The sequence below is a fragment of the Salmo salar genome, chromosome ssa24 (assembly GCF_905237065.1).
Source record: "Salmo salar chromosome ssa24, Ssal_v3.1, whole genome shotgun sequence".
NCBI lineage: Eukaryota > Metazoa > Chordata > Actinopteri > Salmoniformes > Salmonidae > Salmo > Salmo salar.
The window spans coordinates 37701364-37714026 of NC_059465.1; the positions used below are offsets into that span (position 1 = coordinate 37701364).

Below are 12663 nucleotides of genomic sequence, written 5' to 3' on the forward strand. Positions count from 1 at the left end.
CACAGTAGAAGACTCAAACCACTTTGTAAAGACTGGGGACATCTAGTGGAAGCAATAGGAAGTGCTCAATGAACCATAGCTCACGATGTGATTTATAGGCAAAGTGATGAAGTTGAGTCCGCAATTCAGAATTCCACATCCTGTTACGATCTGTCTCGGGGTTTTGACTGCCATATGAGTTCTGTTATACTCACAGACACCATTCAAACAGTTTTAGAAACGTTAGGGTGTTTTATATCCACAACTATTAATTATATGCATATCCTAGCTTCTGAGTTTGAGTAGGAGGCCGTTTAAAATGGGCACGTATTTTTTTTTTAAATCGCTGTAGCGCCCCCTATCCTAGGCGAACGTCAAGAGATTGTTGTTATTATTATTATTATTTCTTGTATTATTATTATTGTTGTTGTTGTGATACAAGTATGAGTATGAGTGTGAATTGTGTTTGTGTGTTGTATTGGTTGTGTTTGCATGTGAGCAAGGAAGTGTGTGCTGTGTATATTAATGTATTATTCTGAAGCTCGGAAGGCACATTCCAGGGAAAGGGATATCTGTAAGTTAAGCATTAAAAGAGACAAAATTATAAAATCAATTTTATTTCTAACAATGGTAATGATAGCAGTTTAATGATGGTGGTGGTAGTAGTAGTAGTAATGATGATTGTAGTTGTAGTACTGATGTAATGGTGAGGACGACAATTAGTTAGTTATAAGTTAGTTATGATTTCATTTTCCATGTTTAGCCTTTTACATTTATTATATTCCTACCATTGAATGTTAACATTTTGTTATTACTATTATTATTCTTTATTACAATGTATATTTTATACATTGTTGCTTTGGCAATATTGACACAATGTTTTTCATGCCAATAAAGCAGCTTGAGAGAGAGAGAGAGAGAGAGAGAGAGAGAGAGAGAGAGAGAGAGGAGAGAGAGAGAGAGAGAGAGAGAGAGAGAGAGAGAGAGAGAGAGAGAGAGAGAGAGAGAGAGAGAGAATGGGGAAAGAGTGGGGAATAAGAAATGTCTTTAAACGCAGAACAAACAAGTTTAGAGCATTGGACCAGTAACTGAAAGGTCACCGGTTTGAATCCCAGAGCCAACAAGGTGAAAAATCTGTCTCTGTTCCCTTGAGCAAGGCACTAACCCCATTGCTCCAGGGGCGCCGGATAAGGGTGACCGTGGCCCTGACTCTCTACGGGTGTGTCAGGGGAAGTTGGGATATGAAGAAACACATTTTTATGTGTAACAGGACAAATTATAATAATGATTAATATTATCATTATTGATGATGATGAGGAAGGCCCAAAAAATCGTCAAAGACTCCAGTCACCCAAGTCATAGTCTGTTCTCTCTGCTACCGCACGGCAAGCGGTACCAGAGCTCCAAGTCTAGGTCCAAAAGGCTCCTTAACAGCTTCTACCCCAAGACATAAGACTGCTGAACAGCTAATCAAATGGCCACCCGGACAATTTACATTGACACCCTCCCCCCATTGTTTTTACACTTCTGCTACTCACTGTTTATTATCTATGCATAGTCACTTTACTCCTATCGACATGTACTAACGGTATCCCCTTATCGGTATCCCATGTATATAGCGTCGTTCTTGTTATTTTATTTTATGTTTTACTTTAGTTTATTTGGTAATTAACTCTTTCTTGAACTGCATTGTTGGTTAAGGGCTTGTAAGTAAGCATTTCATGGCAAGGTCTACACCTGGTGTATTCGGCGCATGTGACAAATAAAGTTTGATTTGATATATTATTGTTATTATTATTATGATTATATTTGTTTGTTTGTGTGTGTGTGTGTGTGTGTGTGTGTGTGTGTGTTTACGTTTAAGTGCTCCCACTGCGATCCACCCTAATTCCTATCGTTGTGTTTTTGCTTTACAGCAACTGTCATTTCTGCTCTTTGGAATTACACAAATTATAGTGTTCGCTCCATTAGCTGCTCCATGATACCAAAATATTATCGCTAGTTAACAGTTGACATGGATACATATTTATGCTTGTTTGTATAAAGTATTCATAGGTTTTTCTCCCACCCACAGCATACTCCATTTTTTATGAGAGACTACAGCATTTCCGTATAGCATGATCCACCCAGCTCTCTCATGATGTCCATAAAATGAGGGTCTCTATTCAGTGTGTATCACTGAAGCATTACAGATTGTGTGTTTCTATTCAGTGTGGATCACTGAAGCATTACAGATTGTGTGTTTCTATTCAGTGTGTATCACTGAAGCATTACAGATTGTGTGTTTATATTCAGTGTGTATCACTGAAGCATTACAGATTGTGTGTTTATATTCAGTGTGTATCACTGAAGCATTACAGATTGTGTGTTTATATTCAGTGTGTATCACTGAAGCATTACAGATTGTGTGTCTCTATTCAGTGTGTATCACTGAAGCATTACAGATTGCGTGATAGAAATGTAAAGGACATATGCAGCGTTTAAGGTGTATACGGTCTGCTAACGCGGGACCATTGCTTTTAACTTTCAATCACGCTGTAATGCTGAACTTCCCCGTGGGTTAAATAGCTTGACAGCTTTCATGACTGCAGTCTACTTACAGTTAGAGGTGTCACAACGTGAACACGTACTGTGCATACACAGTCAAAAGCATTTGCTTTAAAGTGGATAATTGCACCATCAGATGCATATTTTAGAAATGTATAATATTACTCAGGCTGGTCAATCCTGACAAAATATGTATTGAATTCCTGAATATATATTCTAATATATTTTGTCTCTCTATCATTGTGTTTTTCAGGTTGTGGAGACGAATCTCATGGCGTTCGACTGTCACTGGATCATCATCAATGAGGTCAGTGCGGAGGCAGCCAAGGCTACAGTGTGGCATGCTGGGTTGTAGTGTTGTTGTGTTTGGGGTGGGTATGCTGAGGTAACAGTAGGGGGTACTGCAGAACACTGGGGGGGGGGTCACAAATACCCTCAAAATGAACACAAACAGACACACACTTTACTGACTTTCTGCTGAATAACACTCGTGTAATAAATTAACATGTTTCATGTTGAAAGGACAGCTACGGCCAGGTTTTATCTTTAATATGAATGAGAGATGATGGCTATAATGATGTTCCTTTATCTTCAACTCACCACACTGAAGTTGTTCGGATTGAAAAGCAGAGCATTCATAATTGACCATTCCCCTCTATATGTGGGGATGTATGGCATGAAGACAGGCTGGAACACGCTGCCCTCTCTCTCTCTCTCGTTCTCTCTCTATCTCACACTTTCCTTCCATGCCTCCCTGCTTGGCTTGTTCCACATGGCGGGGTGAATGAGGACAAATGCCAACACACTGATCCAAATGAATACTGGCAAGTGAGGAAAAAAATAATACCACTTCAAGAGAAATTTAAATGGGGTCCGCCGACGATGGAGGGATGTTTTTCCACGCTCTTCCTCCAATAAGAGCAGGATTGATTTGGGGCTGCTGGGGGATGGTCCCCTGTAGTTACCAGGATAGGTTTGAGGGAACTAGAGGGTGCATCCTAATAATATATCTCTCGTTCACTACTTCCCACAAATCTAATAGCAGTGGATTTGTTGGGACATGGGCTTGTGGGGATTTCTTATACCTGTCATTTCCTTTCAAATCAGTGACGGGAAGTAAACAGTGTACACTTTTGTGAGAAAAGAGAGATAATTGGGACGTAGCCAGACATTCACAGTCTGTGCTAGGGTTGCTCTTGCTAACTCGTGTTAAAAGACCAACCTGAATACAGTAGGTTTACTTGTCAATCGGCTCAGCGTCACTCTCAGAATGCATAGATGCCATGGATAGGAATTCAAAGCTAAAGAATATGCCAGTAATACCAGAACCTTACTAGACTGATAGCATTACTTGAACTCAGACTGAAGAGCATAGAAAGTAGCTTCAACTTATTAAAGAAATATATTACGTGACATTGTTGTCTTGAACCTACAGATGTAGGATCTTCATTTGAGCCAGTTTGCTACAGACGAACCATCAAACAGGCAAGGGTAATCCTTATTCTTCTGGAAAATGTTATCCCAACCGGGGGACTTCTGTCCTCCATTAATTCCGAATTTGTTTACATTTTTGCTGTGCCGCCAGGTGTTATGGGATAGCAAAGGATGCATGGGATTGGGACATGCCAATTTTGACATCCTTCCTAGAGGTTCTGCCTCATAAGGCAGCATCCTTAGTATTACCAGTTGTCTCGTTAAACTATCAATACACGCTAAATTCACCTGCACAGCTGATCTTAATTGCAACCATTAATGGTCACCTCATTACCGCTCTCTAGAAGATGCTTGCAACCAAAGTGAACCCTGGACTGAAATGTGTAACTACATCAAGTCAATCAGGGAATTGAGTTATTCGTGCCAGAAGGACGTGGGCCGGAACCGAACCCATGCGGTAGGCCTATATCTGCGCACTGAAGGCAGCAGCTCTAACTGCTAGACCACCCCATGATTGACCTCAAGTTTGACAGTTCATTCGTAACCTTAATATGAAGTAGACTCTTGTATGCCTTAGCCTAGTGGAGACCAATATTTATCTTGTGTTATTAAGCTATATAAAATGATGGTTGTTGATGTGTATGGCTGCATTTCAGATACATTCTTGTAAATGTTTATGTTGCAGTAATTGGACCGCGTTTGAGCGAACAAGAGAGAACATAATTTTGATAGCAAGCCCTGATCCCCATGATTCGACTGCCCCGGCATGGAGAGAAAGAGAACTGCTCAAGTTAAGATCTGACATTTGTACAAGTTTGCTACAAGTTCCTGCAACAACAGGATGATCAAATTAAGATACGGCATCTGTAATTGCTTTGGTCTATTCAGAGATGAACCCGCTCTCCTATTTTAAATGTCAATCGCCTTAGCATTTGTCCAAAAGTATCACACGTCAAGTTAGATGACATTCTCCTTGCCATGCGGACTCCTAGTCATGGCTGATATGTCATGTAATCTAGACAGGAAGTTTGACAGAAAACAAGTCGGGGCAAATCCCTGACCCTAATTAAGCCTTAACCGCCGAGGCCCCCAGAGGGACCACAGTCATGTCCCAATAATTTACACTGACGACATGCCAAGAGCTTTTAGTACATGTCCACTGAAAGTCAAATTAGTTGACGTTTGTCAATTGGTACGTACCAGCACTTTGGAGGAGTTTGTACTCCTGTTAATAAAAACGTGTAAAAAACAAATGCCTCCCTGACAATGTTTCTTTTCTTGCCCTTTGGCAGCAAGTTTTTTAGCACTTTTCTGTGTTTATTCCACCTTTTGTCAGAGCTTTGCGAGATAATCCCCTTCCTCATTTTACTGGGGGGAAATGTTTGGGCCATTGCCTATTACAAAGAGACCAGAATTTGACACATCACATTGCTAAATCGTTTGAAATTGGATTGGCTGTTCCTCTGTTGGCAGGCAGGTGTATCGTTGCGTTCTGTTTGGATGTGGAGAATGGCCACCAGAGCAGTGATATTAGTGGACGCGGTCACCATCACCAATGTCATGCAGACGAAACATGTGCAAATAAAAATCAGTCAGCTTGGTGGAGTTTTGGAGCTACCTTCACCAGGGACGTTCCGACGTCTGCATTCATTAAATCATCAGACCCTGCTCCCCGCGCTCTGCATGTCCGGTCTAAAAAGAGGGAGATGTCTTTAGGCTAAAATTAGCAAGGTTCCACAAGGACGAACACATGCACATGCGCGCTCTCTCTCTCTCTTCTATGCCCCTCACTCACTCCCCTCTCATGTGATCAGGGTTTACATCAAATGAATAATGGCTAGATGCACGAGGCCTCAAGTGCTTTCTTAACACAAACTGGGAATAGTATAATAAATGCAATTTACTGTATGAATTGATCCATGACATATTGATGATTACATTTCAATTTTAGTCATTTAGAAGACACTTCTCCGCAGTGACTTACAGGAGCAATTAGGGTTAAGTGCTTTGCTCAAGAGCACAGACTTTTCACCTTTTGGTTACTGGCCCAACGCATCCAATGCTTTTAACCGCTAGGCTACCTGCCGCCAAACTTACTATAGGATTACTATACAATTACTATAGGATTACTATAGGATTACTATACAATTACTATACGATTACTATATGATTACTATACAATTACTATACGATTACTATATGATTACTATAGGATTACTATAGGATTAATATACAATTACTATATGATTACTATAGGATTACTATACAATTACTATAGGATTACTATAAGCTTACTATACAATTTCTATACGATTACTATATGATTACTATACAATAACTATAGGATTACTATATGCTTACTATACAATTACTATAGGATTACTATAGGATTACTATACAATTACTATACGATTACTGTATGATTACTATAGGATTACTATATGATCACTATAGGATTACTATACAATTACTATAGGATTACTATACAATTACTATAGGATTACTATACAATTACTATACGATTACAATAGGACTACTACAGTATATGATTACAATAAATCCCTTTATATCAGTTGTGTATTTGTTTATACAGAAAATAATTGGTTTCCCTCTGTTCTTCTGAACCCACTGGTGTGTGTGTATGTGTGTGCGTCTGTCTGTCTGTCTGTCTGTCTGTCTGTCTGTCTGTCTGTCTGTCTGTCTGTCTGTCTGTCTGTCTGTCTGTCTGTCTGTCTGTCTGTCTGTCTGTCTGTCTGTCTGTCTGTCTGTCTGTCTGTCTGTCTGTGTGTGTGTGTGTGTGTCTGCCTGCCTGCCTGTCTGTCTGCCTGCCTGCCTGTCTGTCTGTCTGTCTGTCTGTCTGTCTGTCTGTCTGTCTGTCTGTCTGTCTGTCTGTCTGTCTGTCTGTCTGTCTGTCTGTCTGTCTGTCTGTCTGTGTGTGTGTGTGTGTGTGGATGGGACTCTTTGGGATCCTGCAGGAAATCTCAGACCAGGACGTCCAAGAACTGGTGATGAAGTCGATTGGGCGTCTGACCCTGATCAGACAGACCTTCCCCCTGCCCCAGAACACCAGCCAGCGCTGTGTCAAGCACAACCACCGCATCAACACCTCCCTCTGCGACCCCAAGGACCCCAAGGCTCAGACACTGGAGGTAACACACACCACACCAAGGGTGTGTCCCAAATGGCTCCCTTTTGCTTATATAGTCTACTACTTTAGACCAGAGCCCTGTCAAAAGTAGTTCACCACATAGGGAATATGGTCTTTCCCATTATGCCGTTGTCCCCTCGTCACCCTATTTGCCGGCATCCTTTTCCTCCAATTTCACAACTTCAAATTATCTCAAAGTTGTTGATGGCACCAACGTTGTCGCCCTGTGCCCCCAGGCTTGTGTTGTCTTCCCGACTTTGTAATTAATTTTTGGGGAAGTAGGCCCAGAATTTGTTTGTATCAAACATCATAATTCATTGCAATATTATCATGGAAATGTGGCACATCATTTCTCTGTTGTTATATAAAAAGAAATGTGTCCCTGGGCAGCAATATTGTGTCTATAGTTATTGTTGAACATCAAGCCTTCAAATACAACAAATGCAGGGAGGAAAAGAACATTGTACCTAGGGTTTTATATTTTCACCTTATATTTCCTTCCAGAGAATAAATCACTTTTCTCCCCGGTAAGCCAGTATTTCCAGCCAAAACCGGAAGTGTCATTCATATAAAACCAGTCGGACATGCAACATTCTTAGGTGTATTATTATACATAAAGCTAACATTTTCATGTTGCATTCATTATCATTCGTCATCATTCGTTAGCCTACTTTAGCCTGAAAATGTATGGTAGTCTATTTCTAGAGCTTTTAACCTGTTAGTGATCCCTTCCCGCTCCAATCCCGTTAGCGGGATCGATTTGACAACATCCAGTGAAATTGCAGAGCGCCAAATTCAAACTTCAGAAATATCAATATTCAAGATAACCAAAAATATAACTGTAATACATCAAAATAAAGCTTAACTTCTTGTTAATCCAGCCGCAGTGTCAGATTTCAAAAAGGCTTTACGGCGAAAGCAGACCATGCAATTATCTGAGGACAGCGCCCCGCATACAAACACATGAAAATAATTTTCAACCAGGCAGGTGGCGACACAAAAGTCAGAAATAACGATATAATAAATGCCTTACCTTTGAAGATCTTCTTCTTTTGGCACTCCAAAATGTCCCAGAAACATCACAAATGGTCCTTTTGTTCGATAATGTCCTTCTTTATATCCCCAAAATGTCAATTTATTTGGTGCGTTTGATTCAGAAATACACTAGTTCCAACTCGCCCAATATGACTACAAAGTATCTAATAAGTTACCTGTAAACTTGGTCCAAACATTTCAAACAACGTTCTTAATCCAACCTAAGGTATCCTAAAACGTAAATAATCGATCAAATTTAAGACGGGATATACTGTGTTCAATACTGGATAAAAACAACGTGAAGCACGTTCCAGTTCACGCGCACCAAACAGTAGAATCCAACTGGAGTGACACTCACAAAGAACAGCCGTACTTCTTAATTTCTCAAAAGAAAAAACGTCAACCAATTTCTGAAGACTGTTGACACCTAGTGGAAGCCATAGGCACTGCAACCAGGTTCCTATTAAATAGGGCTTTCAATAGAAAACAAATGGGAAATACTATGACCTAAATTTTTTCCCCCCTGGATGATTTGTCCTGTTATACTCACAGACATTATTTTAACAGTTTTAGAAACTTTTGAGTGTTTTCTATCCAAATCTACCAACTATATCCATACCCTAGCTTCTGGGCCTGAGTAACAGGCAGTTTACTTTGGGCACGCTTTTCATCCGGACGTGAAAATACTGCCCCCTATCCCTAAGAAGTTTTTAAGTCAATGATCTCTCAATGTCTTGTTTTTTAAATGTTTATGCCTATTTATGTCGGAGTTTTGATACAGTCTGAATCACTTAGGCAAAAATTATTTTAACAATTGGTCAAAACGCATTGGCTAGCCTACATCATATCCCAAAATATAGCCACTGTCACATATACACCGGGATTTAGGAAGCAGGTGTAGCAGATGAGTTTAATAGTGAAGAATGCAGATTAACAAAACATGAGAAGCATACAGAACGTGAATGAAAACAAACCAACACAGTCTGATGACTGAGGCCACTGAGGGCTAAATAAAGGGAAGGTCATCCAGGTGATGATGAAGTCCAGGTGTGCGTAATGATGGGGAGCAAGTGTGTGCATAATGATGGTTGCCAGGGCCGGTGGTTAGTAGACCGGCGATGTGGAGCGCTGGAGAAGGGGAGCGGGAGAAGGCGTGAGCCATGGCATGAAAATAAATAAAGTATGAGCCTTCTGGCTGCACAAACTTGGACTAGGCCTACATAATAACATTACATAAATAAATCCTTCCCAGCCTAACAAATATAGCATAAAGAGAGCCTTCTCGAGCCACACAAACTGAGGTTATATGCTACAATCTTATAAAAAAGGGCTCCAAAAGGGTTCTTCGGCTGTTCCTTTTTGGTTCCAGGTCTAACTTTTTTGGGTTCCATGTAGAACCCTCTGTGTAAAGGGTTTTACAAGGAACCAAAAAGGGTTCCTCAAAGGGTTCTAGTATGGGGACTGCCGAAGAACCGTTTTTCTAGATATTACGTTTTTTTCTAAGAATGTACAGAAATAACCTGGCACCCTGTAGCAAACAAACCTACCCATAATGCACATATATAGGCCCTACCTGTTCAACTGTTATTCTTTCTTCTGATGTGGACTCTCAAAAACCACAGTTCCCTCTGCACTCAGGCGGATCCTGATCTTGATATAAATTGTCCACCGACTAAAAAAGGCTTGCTCGACCTCTGTGGTGTCCTGGATGGTGTCCTGGATGATGTCATGGATGGTGGCCTGGATGGTGTCCTGGATGGTGCCCTGGATGGTGTCTTTGAATGTGTCCTGGATGGTGTCCTGGAAGGTGTCCTGGATGGTGTCCTGGAAAATCTCCTGGATGGTATCATGGATGGTGGCCTGGATGGTGGCCTGGATGGCGGCCTGGATGGTGTCATGGATGGTGCCTTGAATGTGTCCTGGAAGTTGTCCTGGAAGGTGTCCTGTATTGTGTCATGGATGATGGCCTGAATGGTGTCATGGATGATGGCCTGGATGTTGTCATGGATGGTGGCCTGGATGGTGTCATGGATGATGGCCTGGATGTTGTCATGGATGGTGGCCTGGATGGTGTCATGGATGATGGCCTGCGTGGTGGCCTGGATAGTGTCCTGGATAGTGTCCTTGAAGGTGTCCTGGAAGGTGGCCTGGATGGTGTCATTTATGTTGGCCTGGATGGTGCCATTTATGTTGGCCTGGATGGTGTCATGGATGGTGGCCTGGATGGTTGCCTGGATGATGCCCTGCATGCTGTCCTTGAAGGTGCACTGGAAGGTGGCCTGGATGGTGTCATGGATGTGTCCTGGAAGGTGGCCTGGATGGTGTCATTTATGTTGGCCTGGATGGTGTCATGGATGGTGGCCTGGATGGTTGCGTGGATGATGCCCTGCATGCTGTCCTTGAAGGTGCACTGGAAGGTGGCCTGGATGGTGTCATGGATGGTGACCTGGATGGTGTCATGGATGGTGGCCTGGAAGGTGGCTTGGAAGATTGCCTGGATGGTGTCATGGTAGCTGTCCTGGATGGTGTCCTGGATGGTGACTTGGATGGTGTTCTGGATGGTCCCCTGGATGGTGTCCTTGAAGGTGACCTGGATGGTGGCCTTGATGGCGAGTGCCTCAAACAGGTGCAAGTATCTCGATCTGTTGTTTGCGGCTTCAAACAGGAAGAACTCCTTATAGAGGATTTTCAGGAGGTTGGATTCCTTTCTCTCCTTTCTTCTGTTGAAAGGTTGATGGCTTGCTGCAACGTTATTGACGGGTTCGGTGTTGCTTGCACATCTGTTGCAGCACCTTCATCCTCTGTGCTACTCTTCTCTTCCTCGAACAGTTGTTTGACGATTCCGTTGCAGTCCTCAACAACATGGCCCTTCTCAACAGCATGGCCCTTCTCAACAGCATGGCCCTTCTCAACAACATGGCCCTTCTCAACAGCATGGCTCTTCTCAACAGCATGGCCCTTCTCAACAGCATGGCTCTTCTCAACAGCATGGCTCTTCTCAACAGCATGGCCCTTCTCAAAAGTTGGAGCCAATTTTGTAACCGTATTAACTGCATTTCAAGGTCGCATGTTTATTTCAGCATAAACAATGCGTGCACTTTGAATTTAAGTAAATATGGTAGGCTACAACAGTGCTCACACTCACACACACACTGAGCGTTGATGATTGATCATACAGATTGAACAGTTCCATTTCATGTCACGCTGTTCATAAAAAATATTTTTTATAATTTGCTGGTTTGGTGAAGTGCAATGAATCACTCCAGAGAATGCGTTTCCACTACTCCAGAGTCCAATGGCAGCGAAATTTACGTCGCTCCAGCTGACGCTTGGCATTGCGCATGGTGATCTTAGACTTGTGTGTGGCTGGTCAGCCATGGAAACCCATTTCATGAAGCTCCCGATTAACAGTTCTTCTGCTGACGTTGCTTCCAGGGGCAGTTTGGAACTTGGTAGTGAGTGTTGCAACCAAGGACAGACAATTTTTACGCGTTACGTACTTCAGCACTCAGCGGTCCCGTTCTGTGAGCTTGTGTGGCCTACCACTTCGCGGCTGAGCCGCTATTACTCCTAGACGTTTCCATTTCACAATAACAGCACTAACAGTTGACCAGGGCAGCTCTAGAAGGGCAGAAATTTGACTCACTGACTTGCTAGAAAGGTGGCATCCTATGATGGCGCCCAGTTGAAAGTCCCTGGGCTCCTCAGTAAGGCCATTCTATTGTTTGCATGGTTGTGTGCTTGATTTTATATACCTGTCAGCAACAGGTGTGGCTAAAATAGCCAAATCCACTAATTTGGAGGGGTGTCCACATAATTTTGTATATATAGTTTAGCAGTGACAGATACAGACCGTACTTAGTAATACACAGAGATGTTTTTGTATTTTGATCAGTAGAAGACTGAGACAGACAGACAGACAGACAGACAGACAGACAGACAGACAGACAGACAGACAGACAGACAGACAGACAGACAGACAGACAGACAGACAGACAGACAGACAGACAGACAGACAGACAGACAGACAGACAGACGGTGCCAAGTGTGGTGCGGAATACTGAGAGGACAGACGGAGAGCAGTGGCAGTCAGTGGAGGACAGTGTGTGCCCGGTGCAGTTGTGAATAGTGCAGTTAGGCCTGTGTTTTCTGTCAGTGTGGAGGCAGAGGAGCAGTCAGGAGAGTGCCCCAGAAGAAGCCCAATTTCACACTGGACTGGAGCACATCATCTGGGTCTGCCTGACCACACTCCCCCCCACCCACACACACACGCGCGCACTATGCACACACACACACACAAATACATGTGTGCACACACACACTCACTGCCTCCTCCTGTATAGCAGTGGTCAGCGATCACCCAGCCTCTCATAGGAGCCAATCTCAACAGGCTAGCCACTGCCGCCCCTCCTCACACTCCCAGGATTTCCATGAACCCCCCCCCCCACACACATACACACGCATACACATGCATGCAAGCAAACCGGGGGTCATGATCCCCCAATATCAGAGACAGGCCA

The 12663-nt window shown here is 42.8% G+C and overlaps 1 protein-coding gene across 3 annotated transcripts in view; it reads left to right on the forward strand.

Moving 5' to 3' along the window:
* The window catches only part of LOC106585836 (glutamate receptor ionotropic, delta-2), a 628475-nt gene that overhangs the window by 401936 nt on the left and 213876 nt on the right, over nt 1-12663 (forward strand). For all 3 annotated transcript variants that reach the window (XR_001324086.2, XM_014172508.2, XM_014172509.2), the window contains exons 5-6: nt 2780-2833; nt 6936-7109. Coding sequence is in view for 2 of the 3 variants with exons in the window: in XM_014172508.2 (XP_014027983.1) it covers nt 2780-2833; nt 6936-7109 (228 nt within the window). In the remaining variant the exon portion in view is untranslated. The remainder of the gene's footprint in view (nt 1-2779; nt 2834-6935; nt 7110-12663) is intronic.